The 25490-nt window shown below is 40.8% G+C and overlaps 1 protein-coding gene across 1 annotated transcript in view; it reads right to left on the bottom strand.

Annotated features, from left to right (window-relative positions):
- Positions 1–25490, bottom strand: part of tmeff1a (transmembrane protein with EGF-like and two follistatin-like domains 1a) — a 103387-nt gene that overhangs the window by 6833 nt on the left and 71064 nt on the right. Inside the window, exons 5-7 of the mRNA XM_085805348.1 lie at positions 21579–21675; positions 20007–20155; positions 9560–9619 (exon numbers count right to left, since the gene is read on the bottom strand). Of these exons, the coding sequence (XP_085661474.1) occupies positions 9560–9619; positions 20007–20155; positions 21579–21675 (306 nt within the window). The remainder of the gene's footprint in view (positions 1–9559; positions 9620–20006; positions 20156–21578; positions 21676–25490) is intronic.

Here is a 25490-nt window from a genome sequence, read left to right as displayed (position 1 = left end):
TGCATGTCCATATGACGGTTGCGAATGGGCTTTACTTTTCTTTGTCCAAAAAGACACACCAAAAAACATCCAAATACCTCCATGCTGCTCGTCTGTAATGACCCTCTTGTATTGAAGCCCCGACATGAGAAATTGTTCCGAAAAAAATTAAACAAGTCTATATTTTAAGCTTGTTTGTAGCGGAAGCTCCCAGTGTCTCGGTTCACTGCTCTTCCTGTGTCAGTGCAAATCTTGCGAGAGAAACAAGCTTAAAATACAGACTTGTTTAATTTTTTTTGGAACAATTTCTCATGTCGGGGCTTCAATACAAGAGGGTCATTACAGACGAGCACTATGGAGGTATTTGGATGTTTTTTGGTGTGTCTTTTTGGACGAAGAAAAGTGAGCTCCGTTTGCGACCGTCATATGGACATGCAGTGCTGCACGGAGCCCCGCTGTAACTCAGAGAAATTTGAATTTTGGGTGAACTATCACTTTAAGATGCAAAACTGACTGAATTTACAATTTGTATCATTGACATTTTTTAAATGGAAATAGTTTTGCACCAGCAGAACTGATAGCACCCCCAACTGTGAGCACTTTTCAAATCCAGGTTAAAAACATTTCTCTTTTCACGTGCTTATAGCTGAGCTCTTTTTAAGAACTTTTAACTTCATCTATTTTCTTTTCTTTTACTTTTTTATTCTTCTTTGCTCCTGCTTTTAACTCTGTTTTTTTGTTTTTTGTTTTTATGCTGTTTTTAAAAAAAAAAAAGTTTTGTCTTTATGTAAAGCACACTGAGTTGCCTTGGTATGAAATGCGCTATAAATAAAGATGCCTTGCCTTGATTAGAAAATGAGTGAAATTTGAATTTTGGGTGAACTATCCCTTTAAACTTTCACAATTTTTTTTTTTTATTATTATTTTCTGCTTCTGTATCTATATTTTCTAATAAATCATGTTTTCATAAATGTTGTTTTGATGAAATATTTCTCTCTCTGTGTTGAATCGAGGTTTCCTACGAGGAGCTGAGTCATAAACACACGGAGAGACTCCTCTGTGATCTGCAGCGCTCGCTCGTTAAAATGACTGATGCTCGGTACAAAAGTCACATTAACATAAAAAAAGCTTTTTAATAATAATAATAAACCTGGTGCTGTGGAGTCTTAAAGTTCATGACTTCAGTTGTTGCACTTTGTGGATTTATGACTTGAAGGCGTTTAATCAAAACCTTTTAAATGTGAAGAGAGATTAGGAGGAACAGTTTAATTAGTTTCACGCTGCAGTGTGATGATAACCAGTCAGAACGACGCCTTCACTGACACATGGGAAATACAGATTCTCAAGTTTACTGCAACATTTCAACATTAAGTCCTGCTGGGTCAAGGAAGGAAGGAAGGAAGGAAGGAAGGAAGGATGGAAGGATGGAAGACTGCGCATGCGCGGAAGTGGCTGGTGAAGTTTTTGAGAGCCGGTGACTCCTCGTCAAAAACTGTGGAAAATAAGGTTATTATGTGAACATTAAGTTATTCTATCAGTGGTAACTAAATATTGAAAGTGGTGCGCTGCTAAATGCCACGAAGAAATCAAAGGAGAGCGGCTAAAAACTCGACAAATTACGATAACGACTCTCAGGACTCAATGGGGACGCCAGGTGAAGCAGCTGTGCTGGAAAAACACATGGACGCCGAGTCTTCGCAGGTGAGCCAGTCCGAGCTGCCGGCTCTGATACGCTCCATAATGAGGGAAGAAATTGGGGCTGCGTTTGATAAATTTCAGCTTCAGTTTGACACATTAAAAACTGAACTCAGCACCTGTGGCCAGAGACTAAGTGAAATGGAAGAGGGGCTGGAAAGCCTTGATTCACGTGCAGCCACTCTGGAAGCGCAAAATAATAACTTAATGAAGGAAAACGCAGAACTCAAAGACAGAATGGAAAGAATGGAATTACACAGCAGAAAGTTGAATCTGCGTGTGTTTGGATTGAAGAATGATATTGAAAAAGGTGATCCTGTGGCGTTCATGATCATGTGCTTCAAGGAGATGTTCAAAGGAGAGCTCGGATTTGAGCCAACTGTGGAAATAGCGCACCGGGTTGGCCCGTTGTCAGTTGCAGGACCAAGACCCATGATTGTAAAAATGCAGAGATATGAGGCGAAGGACGCTATCCTGAAGTTGGCGAGGAAAAAAAGAGAGCTTATTTTCAGGGATATGCATGTGAAAATATTTCCAGATGCAACTCCTGAAACTGCCCGGAAAAGAGCTCTTTTCAAGGATCTCAGAACCAGACTACATAAGGCTGGAGTAAGACATGGACTCTTGTTCCCGGCCACACTTATTGTCACCTACAACGGGCAGACGAGACTTTTCAAGGACTGTGGTGAAGCGGAGAAGTACTACACAACGGAAATACGCCCTGGATTAAAGGCTGATAAAAACAAATAAATCATGGATCAACTGTCTGCTCACAGATGAGACAATGAATGAGGTGAGATAAACTGAGGAAGACACGAAGAACAATTATTAAAAAAAAAAAAAAAAAAAAAATCATGTAAACAGTATTAACAGGAATTTGTTGAAAAGATAAAGAAGAATATGATTTAATAGAATGACTATAATTTATAGATGTATAGCTCTATTCCACCTGTTGTTGAGCTCTTCCTGTTTAACTCTAGTGAGATTATCAGCTTTATGTAAAATACCTTAATTTATTTAAGTATGAAATTATTAATTGATGGAGTTATCACCCGGCTCTTAGTCCATGGACTCATGGTTTGCAGTCTATGTATGCTTGATTTTATACTATGTATGTGTTTAGTTATGACTCCCCTATGTAAAGAAATAGGTGGAAATGAGACACAGAATAAACGACCAAGATGACTTCAATTAAGTTACCCAAGAAAGGGTTGAAGTTGGCTCACTTAAATATTTGTAGCTTAAGAAATAAAGTGAATGAAATCAAAGATATTTTGTCATGTGGAATTCACCTGCTGGCAGTATCAGAGACTCATTTGGATGGTACTTTCAGTGATGCAGCTGTGGGAATTCAGGGGTACAGCATTTACAGACGGGATAGGAATGCACATGGAGGTGGTGTAGCAATGTATGTACAAAATCAAATACCAGCAAAAGTGAGATATGATTTGATGTATGATGATATTGAAGTGCTATGGATGCAAATTAATCTACCCCATTTGAAACCTTTGCTGATAGGATGTGGCTATAGGCCTCCAAATACAAAATTAAATTATTTAGAGAAAATGTGTGAAATGTTAGATACAGTGGGCGATTTTGATAATGAGATTTATTTCTTGGGAGATTTAAATATCGACTGGAATATGCCCCTATGTCCGCTTAAAGAGAAGTTATTTTCAGTAACTAATGCAAATAACTTAGTACAAATGGTTGATAAACCGACAAGAATATGTATGAGGAGAGATGGAACTAAAAGTTCAACCCTTATCGATCATATATTTACAAACAGGAGTAATTTATGTTCCAATTCATTATCGATTCCAGTCGGGTGTAGTGACCACAATTTGGTGGTGCTTGTCCGGAAAGCAAAGGTTCCAAAAGCGGGGCCTAAAGTAATAATCAGGAGATTAATGAGGAATTTTTGTGAAAGGTCCTTTAAAGATGATGTTGAAAACATGTCTTGGGAATGTGTATTACACGAGGACAATCCAGATAATGCTCTTCAAATTTTTATGGATTTATTTTTGAGTGTGATTGAGAAACATGCACCACTTCGAAAACATACTGTCAGGAATTGTAGATCACCCTGGATAGATGAAGAATTAAGACAACTCATTAAACAGAGGGAGGAAGCAAAAAAGGTAGCAGTAGCATCATGTTATGAGTCAGACTGGCAAGTGTATAAGAAAATGCGAAATCATGTGACAATAGTCAATAGAAAGAAAAAACACTTGTATTATGAAAATAAAATTATGGATGCAAAGCATGATAAGAAAAGGCTATGGGGACTTGTAAATAATCTTTCAGGAAGGGCAGTAAAATCCAGCCCTACATTTCTGGAAGTGGAAGGAACATTCTTAACTAAACCAGAACTCATTGCAAATTACTTCAGTGAGTATTTCTGTGATAAAATAAATAATTTACGAAGTAAAATGCAATCAACGAATAATGATACTTCTGTAGAAATAATTAGGGAATTGATTATAAAGAATAAAATGTGTAAATTTAACATCGAAAGTGTAACTGTATCAGAGGTGGAACATCTAATAAAAAAATGTAAGGATAAACCCGCTGGCATAGATTATCTGGATATTAAATTTCTAAAATTGGTATCTAATGTTATTGCTGTCCCTGTTTGCCATATTATAAATTTAAGTATTAGAAAAGGTGTCTGTCCACAGGCATGGAAAATAGCAAAAGTTGTTCCTCTGTCTAAGAACCCAGCTGTACCTTTCTGTGGTTCCAATAGCCGCCCTATTAGTTTGTTGCCAGCGTTAGGAAAGATTATGGAGAGAATTATTTTTGATCAAATTCAAACATATTTTGAAGTGAATAACTTAAATACAGGAAATCAGCACGCCTATAAATCCGGTCATTCCACATGTACTGCTCTGACACAGATGGTTGATGACTGGCAGAGGGAGTTAGATAATAAAAAATTTAGTTGGTGCAGTGTTGCTTGATTTGAGTTCAGCTTTTGATATTATTGACCACTCTCTGTTATTGGATAAGTTGAAACATTATGGATTTACAGTCACTGCATTAAAATGGATGGAAAGCTACTTAACAAGTAGGAAACAAATTATTTATTTTAATGGAAGTGCATCAAAAATGAGACATGTGACATGTGGTCTTCCCCAAGGGAGCTGTTTAGGACCATTATTATTTTCTGTATTTATTAATGAACTACCTTTTGTTTTGAAGAAGTCTAACATCGCTATTTATGCGGATGATTCAACAATTTATGCCACTGCCCCTTTAATAGGTGAACTGAACAACATATTGCAAGAGGAATTAAATTTAGTGGCTGAGTGGATCGATAATAATAAATTAATTCTCAATGTTGGCAAAACAAAATCTATATTGTTTTGCTCAAAGTATCAGTTCAAGCCTGAACTAACACTTACATTAAATATAAATAATATTTTGGTTGAACATGTATATGAGACAAATCTGTTGGGTGTAACTCTGGATCATAATTTATCGTGGTCCAAACAAATCGATACTGTAGTGGGCAAAATGGGAAGAGGAGTGTCAGTAGTGAAAAGAATTTCTAATTTTCTATCCCCAGATGTCAGGAGGCAGGTTTTGAATGCTTTGGTTTTGTCGCAACTTGATTATTGTTTAGTAATTTGGTCAAGTACTTCTGTTAAGAACTTGAGGAAATTACAAGTTGCTCAAAATAAAGCTGCACGTTGCGCTCTATTATGTTCTTATCGAACTAATGTGATCAGCATGTATGATAGTCTGGGTTGGTTACCTATAAGACATAGGTCTACCTATGCTTTGTTGAATTTTCTAAGAAATACACTTGTGACACAAGTACCAAAATTATTGTATGACAAACTACACTCCCATTTTGCCCAACATAGTTATCGAACAAGAAGTACATCAGAAGGGAGGTTCATATTGCCGAGAGTGAGAACAGGTATAATTCAGAGAACAGTTCTGTACAGAGCTATGGTTGCCTGGAACTCTCTACCAGTTCATATTGCTCATGAAAGTAACAAAGATCGGTTTAAATTGCTGTTAAAACAGTATCTCTTAGAATTTAATGAAATATGATTTAATATAGGTTATTAGAGGACTCGCTACAGTTGTGGTTGTACCCTCTTTCTTGGAGTGTATTTGTGTGAGTTGTTGAAGTGCATGGTCGCAGTTACTTCAGACAGTCAATGCTTATTATATGATCCATTTGTTGTTATTTTATTTTATTTTATTTTTTATTTACTTTGCGGTTGTACTTAAGGTATTGAAGTACTGAATGGAATCTGAGCAGAGAAATTATGACGTCTGTGTTGTCTGTCAAATGTCTTGTCAGATTTTTTTCTGTGGTTTGTTCATTATTAGGGAGCCTTGTTGTTTGTTTTTGTTGTGTCATGTATAAATGTGTGTTTTTCATGTGTATATGTGAATGTATGTTTCTTATGTGTTGATGTGAATGTTTATGTGTATGTTGTGTGTATGTCGGACCCCAGGAAGAATAGCCGATGCTGTGGCAGGTGCTAATGGGGATCCTAATAAAGAAAAGAAAGAAAAGAAGGAAGGAAGGAAGGATGGATGGAAGGAAGGACGAAGGAAGGATGGAAGTTAGGAAGGAAGGACAAAGGGAAAGAAAAAAGGAAGGAAGGAAGGAAGGACGAAGGGAAAGAAGGAAGTAAGGAAGGATAAAGGGATAGAAGGAAGGACAAAGGGCAAGAAGGAAGGAAGGAAAGAAGGACGAAGGGAAATAAGGAAGGAAGGAAGGATAAAGGGAAAGAAGGAAGGAAGAACAAAGGGAAAGAAGGAAGGAAGGAATGATAAAGGGATAGAAGGAAGGAAGGAAGGAAGTAAGGAAGGACAAAGGTAAAGAAGGAAGGAAGGAAGGACGAAGGGAAAGAAAGAAGGAAGGAAGGCAGGAAGGACGTAGGGAAAGAAGGAAGGAAGGACAAAGGGAACAATAGGAGGAAGGGAGGAGGGGAAAAAGGAAGGAAAGCTTGATGGAGCGAGGGAACAGATTGGGTCAAAAAAGAATGAAGAAGTAAGGACGAAGGGAAGGAAGGAAGGAAGTTAGGAAGGAAGGAAGGACAAAGGGAAGGAAGGAAGGAAGGAAGGAAGGAAGGAAGGAAGGAAGGAAGGAAGGAAGGAAGGAAGGAAGGAAGGAAGGAAGGATGGATGGAAGGAAGGAAGGACGAAGGAAGGATGGAAGTTAGGAAGGAAGGACAAAGGGAAAGAAAAAAGGAAGGAAGGAAGGAAGGACGAAGGGAAAGAAGGAAGTAAGGAAGGATAAAGGGATAGAAGGAAGGAAGAACAAAGGGCAAGAAGGAAGGAAGGAAAGAAGGACGAAGGGAAATAAGGAAGGAAGGAAGGATAAAGGGAAAGAAGGAAGGAAGAACAAAGGGAAAGAAGGAAGGAAGGAAGGATAAAGGGATAGAAGGAAGGAAGGAAGGAAGTAAGGAAGGACAAAGGTAAAGAAGGAAGGAAGGAAGGACGAAGGGAAAGAAAGAAGGAAGGAAGGCAGGAAGGACGTAGGGAAAGAAGGAAGGAAGGACAAAGGGAACAATAGGAGGAAGGGAGGAGGGGAAAAAGGAAGGAAAGCTCGATGGAGCGAGGGAACAGATTGGGTCAAAAAAGAATGAAGAAGTAAGGACGAAGGGAAGGAAGGAAGGAAGTTAGGAAGGAAGGAAGGACAAAGGGAAAGAAGGAAGGAAGGAAGGAAGGAAGGAAGGAAGGAAGGAAGGAAGGAAGGAAGGAAAGTGGAAAGGAAGGACAAAGGGAACGATGGGAGGAAAGAAGGAAAAAGGAAGGAAGGAAGGAAGGATGGAAGGAAGGAAGGACAAAGGGAAAGAAGGAAGGAAGGATAAAGGGATAGAAGGAAGGAAGGATGAAGGGAAAGAAAGAAGGAAGGAAGGAAGGAAGGAAGGCAGGAAGGACGAAGGGAAAGAAGGAAGGAAGGATAAAGGGATGGAAGGAAGGAAGGACAAAGGGAAAGAAAGAAGGAAGGAAGGAAGGACGAAGGGAAAGAAGGAAGTAAGGAAGGATAAAGGGATAGAAGGAAGGAAGGAAGGATGAAAGGAAAGAAAGAAGGAAGGAAGGAAGGAAGGACGAAGGGAAAGAAGGAAGGGAGAAAGGAAAGAAAGAAGGAAGGATGGAGGAAGTGAACAGATTGGGTCAATTTGAAGAGTTTTTGTGGCTGCAGCAGCTTTTGAACACGTGTCCTTCACTGTTTAACGATCTAATGCAGCACATTGTTTAGATCTGAAAACTCAGACACAATGAAACCTTCATCCTCTCTCTGATCTCTCGTTAGCGCCGCGCGGCTAACGAGCGGCTAATCTGTGTTTATTTGTGGGGAATTACAGTGTCAGCAGAGACTCACTGGATTTCCTGCTCTCCCTCCCTCCCCCTCCCCCCCTCCACTCTGAGGACATGATTGTGTATGAAGGAGGTATTTTCATTAAATCTCATCCCTCACTCCGTCCTCCTCAGCAGGTTCAGCTGCAGGTCGACAGGAACAGGAAGTTTCAACGTTTCAGAGGTCGTTAGGAAACTGACTCCGGTTAATTAAACCTCAGAGGTCTCATCAAAAGGTCAAGAGGTCGGGGGGAGACGAGAGAGGGAGGGGTCGCTACAGCAATAGGTACACCGGACCCTGATTGTCATGGTTACAACAGCAAAAACAACCATGACAATAAACCGTCACGGATAAAAGAAACAACGCCTGTGTTCGAAATCATCCACTCACTCACTCACTCACTCACTCCCTATCCACTACATCATGTATATGATATAGTGCACTACATCATGTACACGATGTAGGGAATAACGGGAGGAGAATTCGGACACTAGACGGTCATTTTCTGGACGTGGTTGCGTCAGCTGATGCGCCAGGTGTTGCTGTGACGGAAGCAGACGCGCCGAGAATCATGTAAACAAACCATGGATGTATGAAACAAATCGGACACATAAAAATAAGATAATAAAAACCGGACACCTGCGGGAACATTTGAGGATGTGACTCTGTGTGGTTGTGTTACTCAGACAATAAACTGTTGAAATATCGGAAGTTTGGTTTGGTAAACTACTGTTGTGTGTCCCAACCGTGAGCTGTGGCTATTAGCTTAGCTCGTTAGCTCGTATTTACTACATATTCTACTACAGTTTCTTTATTAAATTGATTTAATGCTGCTGGTATTGTTGGGATGCTGCTGCCCAACTCCTGCTGCTCAGGCAAACGGAGTGAAGGCAAATACGTCGAGGAGTTTATTGGTAAATAAAGCCGCGTTTCCACTACATGGTACCGGCTCGACTCGACTCGACTCGGCTCGGCTCTGGTACCAGGTACTATTCTAGAGAGCGTTTCCATTACAGAATAGTACCGGCTTTAGAGTGGCCGGTCGTCATAGCGACCAGCGCTTAACAAAATAAAACAAAACTATAAACAGGATTTTCCCCGTGGTTATGCCACATTTTTACCTTAATTAAAAAGCTCCGGAGTAATCAGCGACAGCGGAAAAGCGACCAGACTTGCATAGTTTGTTCATTTTAAAACATTTATTTATTGAAATGTGGTGATATCTGATGACCCGCGGCCACCGGTGACGACTCTCTGACCAATCAGCAGTCCGCAATGTTTACACGTCACATTTTAGTACCGCTTCAGCCGTTTTGGAACCGCGGCTGAGCAGGTACTACAAAAATAGTACCGGGTACCAGATTCCAGGTACTTTTATGTAATGGAAACGCAAAAAGGCCGAGTCGAGTCGAGTCGAGTCGAGCCGGTACCATGTAGTGGAAACGCGGCTTAAGTCCCCCAAGCGTCTGTTATGGTGACACATCAGTGATGTCAGATGGTGATGTCATGGTGATGTAAGAAGAATGTTGATCCAAACAGGAAGTTTCTTACCTAAGACATTTACTTTGAAAGGACTGCTGTCGTCCTTCTTCCCCTGTTTCTCTTTGTCGGCTGTGGAGGAAACAGATAAGACAGTTACAGACCGGTAAAGACAGGTACAGAGTGGTGTATTTATTGGGTTTATTTGGTGCATTGTTGCTGTGGTGGTGATTCTTCTGCCGACAGGTTCACGCCTTTGTGCTGCTCTCTCTCACACACACACACGCACACACAGAATCAAACACACACTCATTCATTTTTAATGCCCCTCCCCCACCTCAAGAAACCTGAAGTATTTTGCTGCAGAAAACACAGATTATGTAACACTGAGCTACTTTTGCTTCTAAAATCAAGAATGAATCAAAAATGTATCCCATTATTTATTCTATTTATCCATTTATTGCATTGATCGTTGTTATCCTGTTATTAAATTTCAAAATAAAAGTATTCAAAATCATTTTGAGGCATTAAAGGGAGAAAAAATCTCACGTTAATGTGGATGAATCTACGTTACCCACACTGTTAATGGGCCCATTTTCGATAATGTTTTGTCTCTATCGTTCTTTTGTTATTATTAGTGGTGGCGGAGATGCTGGGCGAGTCGACCAGCGTTTCTTTACTTTCGGTTTTGTGGCGAGTCATGAGAATAACGCCGCCGAATCGCCGTTTATGGTTGGAACTACGACGGTATGTGATCGTCTTTGAAACTCTGACTTTAATTCTTGATGAATGAAAACATGAGTCTGTCAAATAATTTAACGGTGCGCGCGGAGGCTCATAAATGTGGTGTGAAAACGCTTCACTTTTCCAAAACTCCTCGTTGTCCCTTTAATAAATGAGCCTCCAGGAAATGATGTGAACTCTTTCACAGTAAAACGCCCGTCTTCATCTTCATCTTCGTCTTCGTCTTCGTCTTCGTCTCTGTGGATCTGCTGATTGGCTGGACGCCTGGAGGAGGCAGCGGATCAGGAGAGAGGGCAGGTGCTCCTCACCTCAGGGTGCTAGACGCCCTCATGCCCCCCCTCCCCACCCACTGAGCCAATCAAACGCTTGGTCTCCGGCCACCGCGCTGCCATGAGCGGTGACAAGAAATCCATAAATCCTGCCGGTTCCCGTCTGCTGCCAGCCCCCAGACGGAGGAAGGGAGGAGGGTCGAGCATTGAGATTCAAGGTGAGTCCGTGGACGTGGATCCGGTGTGAGGAGCCGCTCCGAGGCCGACTCCGACCGGAGCGGCTCTGGGTGTTGGCAACAGACTCTGGAAAACATCAGACGCCAAACTGTGACTGCAAATGAGGTTTGAATCCAACAACCCAACACAGTGAGCGACGGATCAGAGGAGCGAATGCAGCTCGTCTTCAGTTTTTTTTTTTTTTTTATCTTCTGCCTTCAAAGCTGCAGCAGAGACGGAGAGAAAGACAGATGGAAACGTCCGTGTCTGTCTGAAGGTGGTGATGAGACTCCTGGTAAACAAACTGTTTACAGCAACAGTTGTTCTCAGGATTCAGACGACAACAACATCAACATCCAGGTGTCTTCACTCTTCACTGCAGCTTTTAAAGGAATTCTCCTGCATGTGATTAAACTGGAGTTGAACTCAGTGGAGTAAAAACCCTCCAGCTCAGTCCAGACGCTGCTTCCTGTTGGAAACTTCACAGGAACTGATGGAAAACAAGGATCCAGTAGGCTACCAGAAGGAGACGGCTCAGTAGCGACTGACCGACCAGTAAACTGACCAAACCAACAAAAAACTGAGAAAAGAAACAACCAACTGACTGACTAATCCCTGACGGGCCAAATAAATGAATGAATGAATGACAGACGGACCGACTGACCAAAGAAATAACCAACAGATCAAAGAAATAACCAACTGACCAAAGTAACAACCAACTGACCAAAGAAATAACCAACTGACCAAAGAAATAACCAACTGACCAAAGTAACAACCAACTGACCAAAGAAATAACCAACTGACCAAAGAAACAAACAACTGACCAAAATAAGAAACAACTGACCAAAGAAACAAGCAACTGACCAAAGAAACAAGCAACTGACCAAAGAAGCAACCAACTGACCACAATAAGAACCAACTGACTAAAGAAATAACGGTAACACTTTATTTTAAGGGGTCCTTGTTCCTGTGTAGTTACCTAATTAATTACAGTGTAATTACCTATGTAACTGCACGTAATAGCATGTACTTACATTGTAAATACATAGTGTATTTTAGTGTACTTACAGGTCCTTGTTACACTTGTAATAAGAAATGCTTGTTACAATACCTGGTCAAAGTGGCCACTCTCTTTGGGGAAGGGGTACATCTGCAAGAAAAATGGGTGAAACCACAACCCATGTTGCCTGGGCAACCTTTTCCATCAATCTTCCTCCTGCCTCTTGAGTCTTGGAACATTTATGCTGTTTCACAACTTAGTCTATGTAACAGTTGTGTTAATACACCGTTGTTACACTTTGATACAGTGTAATAAGAACATTAAAGTGTACCTGCTGGGATACCTCAGTCCTTAAACATTAACTGCAATAACCAGTGTCTTCGATAGTGTACCACGTGTGCTGTTACACAACTTAGTATATGTAACAGTTGTGTTAGTACACCGTTGTTACTCTTTGATACAGTGGAATGAGCACATTAAAATAAAGTGTACCTGAGTCGGGATACCTCAACTCTTACAAATTAACTGCAATAACCAGTGTCCTTGTACTGTCTTTGAGGGTTAAAAAAGTGTGTGCTTTTGTTCAAAGAAACCACGTCCGAGTGAGTGGTCTTCTCTTTGGTTCAGAGAAACCGCGTCGAAGTGAGCGCTCGGCTCGTCAAGTCCAGCTATGTTGTGTTTTTTCTGTTGCATGCTCACTTCTCATGCTTGGGTGTCAAAGTGAGCACAGACGGCTAAACAGACTGCTAAATAATATTGTTGGATGCTTTTGCCTTGGGGAATGTCTATCTGTGAGTAGAATATGTCAATAGTGTTACATGCAGTGGCGGCTGGTCAATAGAGGGCGCTCGGGCGCCGCCCCCCCTGATGAAAAGCGATTTTTAATTATTATAATTTTTTCCAAAATAATAATTTAAAATTAATATTTTTTTCTTATTGTACCTGTGAATGTGATAGGAATTCTTAAAATCGAGCTGTATATAAAATAAAACCATTATTTAGAGGCTAATTTGCCTACAAGTTCATTTACTGTCTCTGTTATATCTATCGCTCTGTGTCTGGGGCGCTGGAGAAGTCGCCCGAGCAGTGTACCGGCTCAGCCAATCAGTGACTGTTGCTAGGTAAAAAATATACGGAGCAACAGGTAATTTAGCCAATCAGCGTCGTCGGATTTTATGCCTTTGGGGCGCAGAAAATATCGCCCCAAACCAAACATTTTGGTCTCCCGTGGCAACCAGAAATCGAGGGGGAAATTAACCGAGGAGCTGTCCTCGGTAGCAGGATGGCTACGCAGTTTTCATCAGTTTCAAATTCTGTTTCCCGTATAATTTACTTTTTTTTTTAACAGTGAGGACAGATACCACACGGACTGTTACTGGAGTTAGAGACATATTTATCTGAACGGATTACAAAACATGAACTCTCAAGGGACACATGAACGGTGCGGTCAGCTAACGTTAGCCAAGCTAGGCAGGACTAGCAGCAGAGCTTCACAGCTAGATGAAAAACACAGTTTCACGGTGAGGAAATACAACGAACAGGTGGATAAAACTCTGTGGGCCGGTGGCGGGAGGCTGTTATGATGCGACAGGAGGCCGCGTAGTGTGTGAGAGGAGCACCGGAGGACCAGAGCACCGTTAACCGGCACGTCAGAGACTGCTCTCTCTTGATGCTCGGAGACAACTTCTGGACTACATGCTGTTGGTTCGTCCGCGGTGCGTTCACAGCTCGTCCGAGAGCGTTTTTATTAGGTCATCCAGCTTCTGGGACACTGGACTGGACACTGTTATTCCTGAGTGACACCAGGGGAAACTACTCACCCAGGCTGTGACAGGACGTCTGTGATGCGGAGCATCAGGCTGCAGCACTGTTCAATATGTTTACAGGTGTGACCAGTACGTTCACAGTTAGACTCGTCATCAAACCTGATAATGCAGCAGTTAAAATCTCACATCAGCAAGGTCAGACCAAACTTAATCACGTTATGTTCCTCCTATAGTGTTCCTGTCACACTTTGTCTATAGTTAACATTAATCACTGCTGTAGGTTACATCATACACATGACTTTTAATAACAATATTTTTGTATTAAGAGTATTTGCTAATATATTTCACGTCCACTGTGTGCCACCAGTGAAAGACTACTGTTTGTTCATTGTCATTATCTGTCAAACTGCTGATTTATGAAGGCAAATAAATAATTAATGTTTATCCCTAAAAATGGGTTTGGGGTTCTTTTATCAAGATGGTCACCAAAAACTTCAGGGACAAACAGCCCCACCTAGAATATTTTTCACCAGCCGCCACTGGTTACATGATTGTGTATTTTTGTAATTAAGACATGATTAGTTATGTTTTCGGTAAATATACCTTGCTAGCTTTCAGTCTATGCTAACTCTTTTCATTTTGTTAATCTGGATGCTAATTGAAGTGTACCTATTCATGCAATGCTACTGTAAGTACTGTAAGTAAATTGTGTTTCTGTGATCATTTCAGTTTTACGGAGGAGAAATAGAGGACTCCATTAAAGGACAGGAAAAGATCAAGCCTTGTGGTTTTTTGGGGATAATAAAAATAAAGGACGATAAAGGAACACTGAAATGCATTTTTTTGAGTGTGTGGTTTATGCATACAGATTGCTGATGATGTTTTCAGTTCCATATGAATTGAGTTATCCAGCACTGTCTCATTTTCTGAAAAAATGCTATTCTAGTTATTGGTTTATGTAAAAATACTTGAGTACCAAGTTTCTGCATGATGTTACATGTAAGTATGTAGCAGGTACACTTTATTTTAATGTGCTTATTCCACGGTATCAAAGAGTAACAACGGTGTACTAACACAACTGTTACATATACTAAGTTGTGTAACAGCACACGTGGTACACTATCAAAGACACTGGTTATTGCAGTTAATGTTTAAGGACTGAGGTATCCCAGCAGGTACACTTTAATGTGCTTATTACACTGTATCAAAGAGTAACAACGGTGTACTAACACAACTGTTACATAGACTAAGTTGTGAAACAGCACAAGTGGTACAAGACTGAAGACACTGGTTATTGCAGTTAATGTTTAAGGACTGAGGTATCCCAGGTACACTTTATTTTAATGTGCTTATTACACGGTATCAAAGAGTAACAACGGTGTACTAACACAACTGTTACATATACTAAGTTGTGTAACAGCACACTTGGTACACTATCAAAGACACTGGTTATTGCAGTTAATGGTTAAGAACTGAGGTATCCCAGCAGGTACACTTTAATGTTCTTATTACACTGTATCAAAGTGTAACAACGGTGTATTAACACAACTGTTACATAGACTAAGTTGTGAAACAGCACAAGTGGTACAAGACTGAAGACACTGGTTATTGCAGTTAATGTTACATTACATACATGTTCCAAGACTCAAGAGGCAGGAGGAAGATTGATGGAAAAGGTTGCCCAGGCAACATGGGTTGTGGTTTCACCCATTTTTCTTGCAGATGTACCCCTTCCCCAAAGAGAGAGGCCACTTTGACCAGGTATTGTAACAAGCATTTCTTATTACAAGTGTAACAAGGTCCTGTAAGTACACCAAAATACACTATGTATTTACAATGTAGGTACATGCTATTACATGCAGTTACATAGGTAATTACACTGTAATTAATTAGGTAACTACACAGGAACAAGGACCCCTTAAAATAAAGTGTTACCGAAATGACCAACTGACCAAAGTAAAAAACCAACTGACCAAAGTAAAAACCAACTGACCAAAGACCAAAGAAATAACCAACTGACCAAAGAAATAACCAACCGACCAAAGAAATAACCAACTGACCAAAGTAAAAACCAACTGACCAAAGTAAGAACCAACTGACCAAAGAAACAACCAACTGACCAAAGTAAAAACCAACTTACCAAAGTAAGAACCAACTGACCAAAGAAACAAAGAAATAACCAACTGACCAAAGTAAAAACCAACTGACCAAAGAAACAACCAACTGACCAAAGTAACAACCAACTGACCAAAATAAGAAACAACTGACCAAAGAAACAACCAACTGACCAAAATAAGAAACAACTGACCAAAGAAATAACCAACTGACCAAAGAAACAAAGAAAGAACCAACTGACCAATGAAACAACCAACTGACCAAAGTAACAACCAACTGACCAAAGAAATAACCAACTGACCAAAGAAACAACCAACTGACCAAAATAAGAAACAACTGACCAAAGAAAAACCCAACTGACCAAAGAAACAACCAACTGACCAAAGTAAGAACCAACTGATCAAAGAAACAAAGAAACAACCAACTGACCAAAGAAATAACGAAATAACCAACTGACCAAAGTAAAAACCAACTGACCAAAGAAACAACCAACTGACCAAAGTAACAACCAATTAAACTGACCAAACAACCGACTAACCAAGCAGCCAAACAAACCAATGAATGAGTGAGAGAGCGACCGACCAACTGACCAAACAAAATGACTATCAACAGACTGACCCACTCAAACAACCAAACAAACAACAGACAAAAAACACAACAACTGATCAAACAAACAAAGAAACAACTACAGTAAAGTCTATATTTCAAGTTTCAGAAATCTGAAAAAGAAAAGGTCAATTATTTTCATGTTTTCTCAGATCAAAACGTCTCAGAAACACAAAGACTGAGGAAGCTGGATTTCATTTGGCCCAGTGCATTATGGGGGGATGGAGAGACGCCATGAAAATCTTCAGTATAATGAGAATTACAGTAAGCTCATTCTGTTTTAAACTTCCACTAGTTACAGAAGTCACAGGTGTAAACTCTGTCTCTTCTGACGGAGCTGTGGAGCAGAAGACGAAGACGCCGGCGGTCGTCTCCACGGACGTCCTGCACGTCAGGTTCAAACAGGAAGCGGATTAATGTGTCGAGGAATCAAAGCTCAGCTCCCATGGAAACAAGCCGCGCTATGCTTGGTTTGTGGGTTAATTGAAAACATTGGTGATTAGACACATTAATTTGTCTGACACGGTTTCAATAATGAGGCTGATTTATGGCAGAGATGAAACGGTCACAGTTGTGCAGTCAGCAGTGTTCAGCGAGGTGAAGCTACATCAATCCTGCATTTTACTACATCAGCAAGTTAATGTGGAGTAATGACCTCCGCCTACTGCACACACAGGAAGGAAGGAGAGGGAAGGAAGAGAAGGAAAGGAAGAGAAGGAAACAAAATACAGGACAGGAGAGGTAGGGAAAAGGAAGGAAAAAGTAGGAAAGAAACGAAAGGTAGGGAAAGGAAAGGAAAGGTGGAGAAAGGAAAGGAAAGGTAGAGAAAGGAAGGTAGGGAAGGGTAGGTAGAGAAAGGAAGGGAAAGGGAAGTAAAGGAAAGGAAAGGTAGAGAAAGGAAGGGAAAAGGAAAGAAGGGAAAGGAAAAGGAAGGAAAAAGTAGGAAAGAAAGGAAAGGAAAGGTAGGGAAAGGAAGGGAAAGGAAAGTTAGAGAAAGGCAGGGGAAAGGAAAGGTAGAGAAAGGAAGGTAGGGAAAGGTAGGTAGGGAAAGGAAGGGAAAAGGAAGGAAAGGTAGGTAAAGGAAAGGAAAGTTAGAGAAAGGAAAGGAAGGGAAAGGAAGGAAAGGAAAGGAGAGGTAGAGAAAGGAAGGGAAAAGGAAAGAAGGGAAAGGAAAAGGAAGGAAAAAGTAGGAAAGAAAGGAAAGGAAAGGTAGGAAAAGGAAGGGAAGGGAAGGAAGGGAAAGTTAGAGAAAGGAAGGGAATAGGAAGGAAAGGAAAGGAAAGGTAGAGAAAGGAAGGTAGGGAAAGGAAGGGGAAAGGAAAGGAAAGAAATGACAGGAGAAGTAGGGAAAGGAAAAGGAAGGAAAAAGCAGGAGGGAAAGGAAAGGAGAGGAAGGAAGAGGTAGGGAAAGGAAAGGGAAGGAAAAGAACGGAAAGGAGAGAGTGGGAAGAATTTACACCTGAATAAAAGGGAAGAGAAAGGTTAGGAAGAGAAATAAAGAAAGAAGGGACAAGAAAAGAGATGAAAATCACAGAGGTAAAGAAAGAAAGGATGAAAGGTGGAAACAATTAGCAGGATTCGGTTTTTCTGAATGTTTTATTCTGTTTTAATTGTCAGCCAATCAGAAGAGAGGCTCAGAACCTCCTCCTCCTCCTCTCTTCTGATTGGCTGACCCCTAGAGCTCCAGAGAGAAGCTGAAAGAGAGAGGAAGATGAAAAACTAAGACTGAGATGGTTTTTAGATCTTCTCATGGATCAGCCCTTCAAAATAAAAGTCATAAGAAGAAGTTGAAGTATAGAGGCACAGCTGCTCTTTAAAAGGATCTCAGGTCAGATCCAGATCGGTTCAGTTCAGCGTTTCCCTCTGAGGCTCGATGACGGGGGATTGAACCTCTGCTCCGGCTTCAGTTTGTAAAGTGAATTTAGAGAAACGGCTTCACTTTCATCCGAGGATCAGTGAACGATGTGAAGATCCCCCGAAAAAAAAAAAACCTCTCTTCATTCATGATTCACTCTGCAGCTCAACAAGCCGGGATGAAGAGATTTCTCCCAATAAAGCGGTGATGGAGTGCGTCAGCTGCTTTCATTTATAGATTGATATCTGGACTTTACAGGATTTCATCAAAGAGCCAGAGAGAAATAAAAGATGACACCAGCTGACAGGAGATGAGATGTGATGTGATCCTCTGCTACGGTGGCCCAGAGGGCTCAGCTCACTGCAGCTGTTGTCCTATAATCTGATGACGCTGTTCTCTGATATTCTTATTTAAATGTTGTGTTTCCTTGTTGTGGTGAGTTGACCTCTCAGGGCCACCGTAGCTGCTCCCCAAAAACAAATCAATACAAAAAAAAGACCCAATCCTCCATAAAAACCTCTGAACACATCACAACGCTGCGTCACCGTCTCACACCGAGCCTCCAGGCTGATTCAGATCTGACTGTGTGTGTGTGTGTGTGTGTGTGTGTGTGTGTGTGTGTGTGTGTGCGCGCTGCAGAGACACGCCGCCATGATGGAAGTAGGTCAGACGCAGACGTCTGCAGATGTTTTTTGTATTTTCTGTTATTGTGAGAAAATCGCAGAGTCAAAGCTGAACTGATCCACTGATGTGTCGCTGCTACGGGCAACGGCAACACACTGATTCATCTCCATCCACACACACACTGTGTTTGTTTTTGCCTCAGCACACACACACATAGACACACACACACACACACACACACACACACACACACTCCCTGGTGGCTCTTGCTGCAGCAGATCCCACAGAGACCTTCAGAGTCTTTGTGGAGTTTAAAGATTTTTACAGCGAGTCACAGAAACGATATTCAAACTCTCAACTTAGAATAGTAAAAAACTGAGAAAATTGTAAAATATGTGACACTAATTCAGGGTTAATTAAAGGTAGATGTTTATATAAAAGGGATAGTTCAACACTTTGGCAAATTGGCCCATTGCCATAATCCCTATAGTCATAGCAGTAGGTTAGTTACCTTTAATTGTCGGTGCAAGCTATTTTTTAGAACGGCGGAGCAGAGCCGTGAGCTGCTCAGAGCTACGCTACGGAGGCTCATGGGATTTCTTGGTTTCCCTCATCAAACTCATCAAATACAAAATCCAACAACTCCACAACGCCCTGGTGGACAAGTTGTGACCTGCACATTCACCACGCTATGAGATAATAACACAACGTTACCACACAGAGTTGTTTTAGAGGGAAATACAGAGACTGCTTGATGAAAAACTGTCCCTGAAGGCAACGCGCATCAGCGGTTTTGCATGAATTTCCCTCTAAAACAACTCTGTCTGGTAACGTTGTGTTATTATCTCATAGCGTGGTGAATGTGCAGGTCACAATTTGTCCACCAGAGCGTTGTGGAGTTGTTGGATTGTGTATTTGATGAGTTTGATGAGGGAAACCAAGAAAAATAGCTTGCAACGACAATTAAAGGTAACAAACCTACTGTTACGGCTATAGGGATTATTTGCCAAAATGTTGAACTATCCCTTTGAAGCTCCTTATAAAGGTAGATGTTTGTGTTAAAACTCCTTCAAAATAAAGGTAGATGTTTGTATTAGAGCCCCTTCAAAATAAAGGTAGATGTTTGCGTTAAAGCTCCTTCAAAATAAAGGTAGATGTTTGTATATAAGCTTTATGAGTCGGCGACGCTGAAGACTGAATCTGTTGCCGTGCCAACAGACTCTGGATCAGTTTACCCTCTGATCCGACCCATAGCGGTGAGATAGAGCCTTTGTCTCCATGGTTACAGTTCAGTAGGTGATGTCATGGTTGAGCTCCTCCTTACCGGGACACCGGCCCAGGTGCTTGACGTCGATCTGCTCCTGCTTCATGCACGACGCCTCCCGGACCAGACAGGGGTTGTTGTAGGAGTTCCCGTCGGTGGCGCACACGGGGTTTTCATTGTGGCCGCTGCAGTCGATGTTACAGATGCACCTGAGAGTCACACACACACACACACACACACACACACACACACACAGAGAGGAGAAACTCTGAAGGTGGTGTCTGTGTGTCTGTGTTTCTGTCACATCAGCACTGACTCATGATGAGCTGCGGCCTCTCTCTCAGCTTCCTACATGAAGAGACACGGCTCATTAATTTCCCTCCGTCTGGCCGTCGCCTGATAAAAGAAAAAACGACTCAGAGGACGACGTGAAGCGACCGACCGACCGACCGACGTTTCACACTTTACCAATTAATTCACAGGTTGGTTCACACAGACTGGAGATCAAACCAAACATCTCAACGTGCTGTGAAATTACATCTTTACACAGTTTAATAAGAGGTTTTTTTTGTACATGTTGTTCCCTCCTCAGCTCTGTTCCTCTGTCTGTTTAGTAACCGCTCAGATTCATGCTTTTATTTTGAAATGCAGTCATAAATCACTGCCAAAGTTTCATCATGCTTCACTGCTGCTCTTTGCTTATCAGTGTGTGTGTGTGTGTGTGTTTGCTGCAGCAGCTTCACAGTAAAGACATTGAAGCTGGATCGCACCAACACTTTATAATTTAATCTCAGGTTAGCTTTAATCAGAGTTTAGTAAAACTGGCTCTTTGGTACCATGTTGCCCTCAGGCAGCATCATACCACTTTTTGGCCTGTCACATCTCCACAATTCATCCCATTTAATACTGAAACCCTTTTTTACAGACTTTTTCAAAGGAAACAGGTTTGCCATTTTGCTCCACTAAAGCGGTCTGAAAACATACAGTAACTTCCTGGCCCTTTTTCATCTGGAAAAAAATATATTTACACTGATAGATTAGTAAAGTTTAATTTTTAATAGTTCCATGCAATTTAAAATGCACCTGTTGCCCGAAAGCAACAACGTACCATTATAGAAAATTGCAATGTTGCCTTGAGGCGACAGTGGACCATTATGGAATCAATATTGCATTATGAGACTATGGTAGTGTGTGTTTAGGTGTAAATATAATGTTCAAAAACATATAATTCATCATAATTTTGTTTTTATCCTTAATAAATGTGATTTTGGACGCAGTAAAGTAAACATCAGACTATTATGATGATGATGAGGAAGATGAGAATGAGAATTGGGATGAGGATGAGGCCAGTGAAGGTGAAAGTCTACAGAGACTGCTGTTTCTAATACAGTAGATGATGAACCGTAATGGTACAATGTTGCCTACAGGCAAAAAATCCCAAAAACTTCCCAAAATAAATACTTAAAAATAAATGGGTCAATAAATATTTCAATAATCAGCTGCTTTTAGACACAAAACGTCACGTGGTCACTAAAGAGCCACAGCTTTAATACCGTTACCCAGAGTTCACAGCGTGAAAACAGAGTCTCAGTTTAAACCCGGCCTGATGACATCACTTCCTGTCCGACTCACCACACGTCCTCTGAGTCCTCGTCGCACTCGGCTCCGTATTTGCAGGTGCTGCACTTGGTGAACTTCTTCCCCACATCGGAGCCCGAGCCCTCCTCGTCTGGAGACAAACAACAACACAGACGTCTATAATCTATTCACATATATTGTCTTTATCTTGATTTAAAACATTATAGATCAAACATATTTAGGTTTATTATGCACAGTTAAAAAATACACAAGTAAAAGGAACAATGTGATCGTTGGAAGAGGTGAAAACTCAAAGAGCTTATCAGACGCCTCCACCTGTTGTTAACAATGAAATATAATGTCACACAAAAAGAAAGGAGATCATACAAATGAACAATATATAAATTTTTTGGGATAAAATTACAATTTATGTTGAAATATCCAACTACAGTCAAGACTTGGGTGTTATAAATCATGCTTGTCTTTGAAAAAAATGAAATGAGACATAAAGTCATAAATTTACGGCTTTATTCTCGTAATGTTATGACTTTTCTCGTAGGAAATGTACGACTTTATTCTCGTAATGTTATGACTTTTTTCTCGTAGGAAATGTACGACTTTATTCTCATAAATTTATGACTTAATTCTCGTAAATTTACGACGTTATTCTCGTAATGTTATGACTTTTTTCTCGTAGGAAATGTACGACTTCATTCTCGTAATGTTATGACTTTATTCTCGAAGTCCTTATATATATTTTATTCTTTTTTTTATCGTCTCATTACTGATTGTCTGTACTTTTTCAAATGTTAAAGGAGCATTATCGCAAATCCAAATTCTTAATTCGGCCACTAGATGGAGCCAGGTGGAGCATATCAGATATAAACAAGTGGGCAGCTGTCAGAGAGAGAGCAGCCTCGTTTAGTAACCCCCCCCCCTCCTCCTCCCTCCTCCCTCCTCCCTCCTCCTCCCTCACCAGGCTGAATTAGGGTTGTTCGGTGTACCGGTACTAGAGTGGTACCGGGGTACTGACGCATTTAAAACGGTACCATACTGCACTTAGATGGGACCGGTACTTTCATTTTGCGCCGCCGGCAGCGGTGACGTCGCCACGTGAGGTCGCCGCATTGTAATTTGAGCCGAGACGAGCGAGTGAGCGAGTCACAAACGAAGCAAGGTGCTTTTTTTTTTATTACCGTTACAGCGCCACCTGTCCATGTGCCTGTGTTTATGTGTGTCTGTGTGTGTGTGCGCGCCGCGCGCGAGAGAGACGGGCCGCCACAGACTCGTTAATTAATGCAAACAGCTGGTTGATAAGTTCGTTTTTACCGCGGATCACCACTGGCATGCTCTCTGTCTCTGTGTCTCTCTCTCTCTCTCTCTTTCTCTCCCTCTCTCTGTGAGTGAGTGAGTGAACAGCGCTACGCGGAGATGAATTAACGGAGCGATATTGCGTTGATGGGGGGGTGGGGGGGGCTTGGTCTTGATTCTGTGGCGCTGCATATGGGAAACAATAGGTGTGTGTTTGTGTAAAATGAACGTTTGTGTTTCATTCTATAAACTACTGATAACAATTTCTCCCAAAAATTACAACTGGTCAAAATAACAAAAAAAGATGCAGTGTTTTCAGACCTCAAATAATGCAAAGAAAACAAGTTGATATTCATTTTTAAACAGACCACTAATGATTTAATTTAGGAAGAGTTCAGTACTGATGCATATGTTATAGTTCTAAGATTTTCTATTAAAATAAAGTCAATAATGACATTTTTTGTGTTCTCTTTTTATTTGGAAAAGTACCGAAAAGTATCGAAAAGTATCGAAAAGTATCGAAAAACATGTTGGTACCGATACCGGTACCAAAATGTTGGTATCGTGACAACACTAGGCTGAATGAACGTGCAATCGCGGGAAAGGAAAAAGAAAACTCGCTAGTGGAAGAGGCAGCTCTACTTGCGCACAACCACAACAACGGCAACAACAGCAACTGCAACTTCCTCCTACAAATGTATGATCGTTGGTGTGACGTGCAGACCACAGTGGGACGATTCAGTGACTGTAAGCAGCCTGACACTGCTACATTACAATTTACTGTTGCATTTTTCCGGTTCGGAGGTCGGATTTGCGAGTTCCGAGTGCAATCGAACGCAGCAAGCGCCGGACCGGCTTGGATCATAACAAAGACAAATGCTGCATTTGCCCCACGGACACTACACTGTTGGCGATTTTTTTTGTAAATTTAGTTATGGCTCCCCCAACCTATCTTTTGCATATTTCAGCTTGTTTTATGCTATTACTGCTGTATTTGAGATAATGCTCCTTTAAATAAAGATTTTCATTGAAAAAAAAAAACTAAATTTAACACAAGTGAAAAAAAAACCACATCCAACATCTGTATGAGGCTTCATCTGACCTCTGACCTCGGCTGCTTCTTCTCAACTTTCACACTTAACTTTCCATCCTGGAACAACACAATCTGTTATATTATAAATATATATTATATATTTGCCCGTGTGTCTCACAGAGAGCGGCTCACATCCCATCATACTCTGCTCCGGTGAGCGCTGCCGTTAACGCTGATGACACCATCAACACGCGACACGGCTCACACACTTTTCCCATCAGACACAGATGAGTGTGTGTGTGAGCTCATCGCCTCATGATATGATTATTATTATTATTACTGTTATTATTGTTATTATCATCATGATCATCATTACAGGGGAGGCGTTTTAATGCCGCCTCGCATGACGTCGTCCGTTCTCCTGCAGCAGACGAGCCGGTAACAACCAGAACATCCAATATCAAAGCTGCAGGAATTATTCATGGCCACCGTCGCCGGGGAGACGTTTCCATGATTCATCAGGTGTCATTTTGTCGTGTAATAAGAGGAAACGCTCGGCGCCGTCGGGGGGATTGGAATTAATCCAGGAAACGTAACGACCACAAAACCCACAAAACCCACATCCACATCCACACCTGAAGACATTACAACTTAAAACCTTCAACATCAAAGTCTGAGTTGGTTTTGTTTGAAATTAAAAGGAAAATTATCCAAAAAAAACTAGAAGAAACGGAGACCAGTAAAACACCTTCAGTATAAAGGTAGATGTTTGTGTTAAAGCTCCTTCAAAATAAAGGTAGATGTTTGTATTAAAGCTCCTTCAAAATAAAGGTAGATGTTTGTGTTAAAGCTCCTTCAGAATAAAGGTAGATGTTTGCGGTAAAGCTCCTTCAAAATAAAGGTAGATGTGTGCGTTAAAGCTCCTTCAAAATAAAGGTAGATGTTTTTGTTAAAGCTCCTTCAAAATAAAGGTAGATGTTTGCATTAAAGCTCCTTCAGATGTTTGTGTTAAAGCTCCTTCAAAATAAAGGTAGATGTTTGTGTTAAAGCTCCTTCAAAATAAAGGTAGATGTTTGTGTTAAAGCTCCTTCAGAATAAAGGTAGATGTTTGTGTTAAAGCTCCTTCAGAATAAAGGTAGATGTTTGTATTAAAGCTCCTTCAGAATAAAGGTAGATGTTTGTGTTAAAGCTCCTTCAGAATAAAGGTAGATGTTTGTGTTAAAGCTCCTTCAAAATAAAAGTAGATGTTTGTATTAAAGCTCCTTCAAAATAAAGGTAGATGTTTGTGTTAAAGCTCCTTCAAAATAAAAGTAGATGTTTGTATTAAAGCTCCTTCAAAATAAAGGTGGATGTTTGTGTTAAAGCGCCTTCAAAATAAAGGTAGATGTTTGTGTTAAAGCTCCTTCAAAATAAAGGTAGATGTTTGTATTAAATCTCCTTCAAAATAAAGGTAGATGTTTGTATTAAAGCTCCTTCAAAATAAAGGTAGATGTTTGTGTAAAAGCTCCTTCAAAATAAAGGTAGATGTTTGTGTTAAAGCTCCTTCAAAATAAAGGTAGATGTGTGTATTAAAGCTTAATTAATAGTTATATGAGTATATAAAACAAAAGAAAAAACAAAAC

This window comes from Trachurus japonicus, chromosome 17 (assembly GCF_045865225.1).
Source record: "Trachurus japonicus isolate A0001 chromosome 17, Traja_1.0".
Taxonomy (NCBI): domain Eukaryota; kingdom Metazoa; phylum Chordata; class Actinopteri; order Carangiformes; family Carangidae; genus Trachurus; species Trachurus japonicus.
The sequence above is the reverse complement of the archived record's forward strand: the minus strand, read 5'-3'. Positions and strand labels throughout refer to the sequence as shown.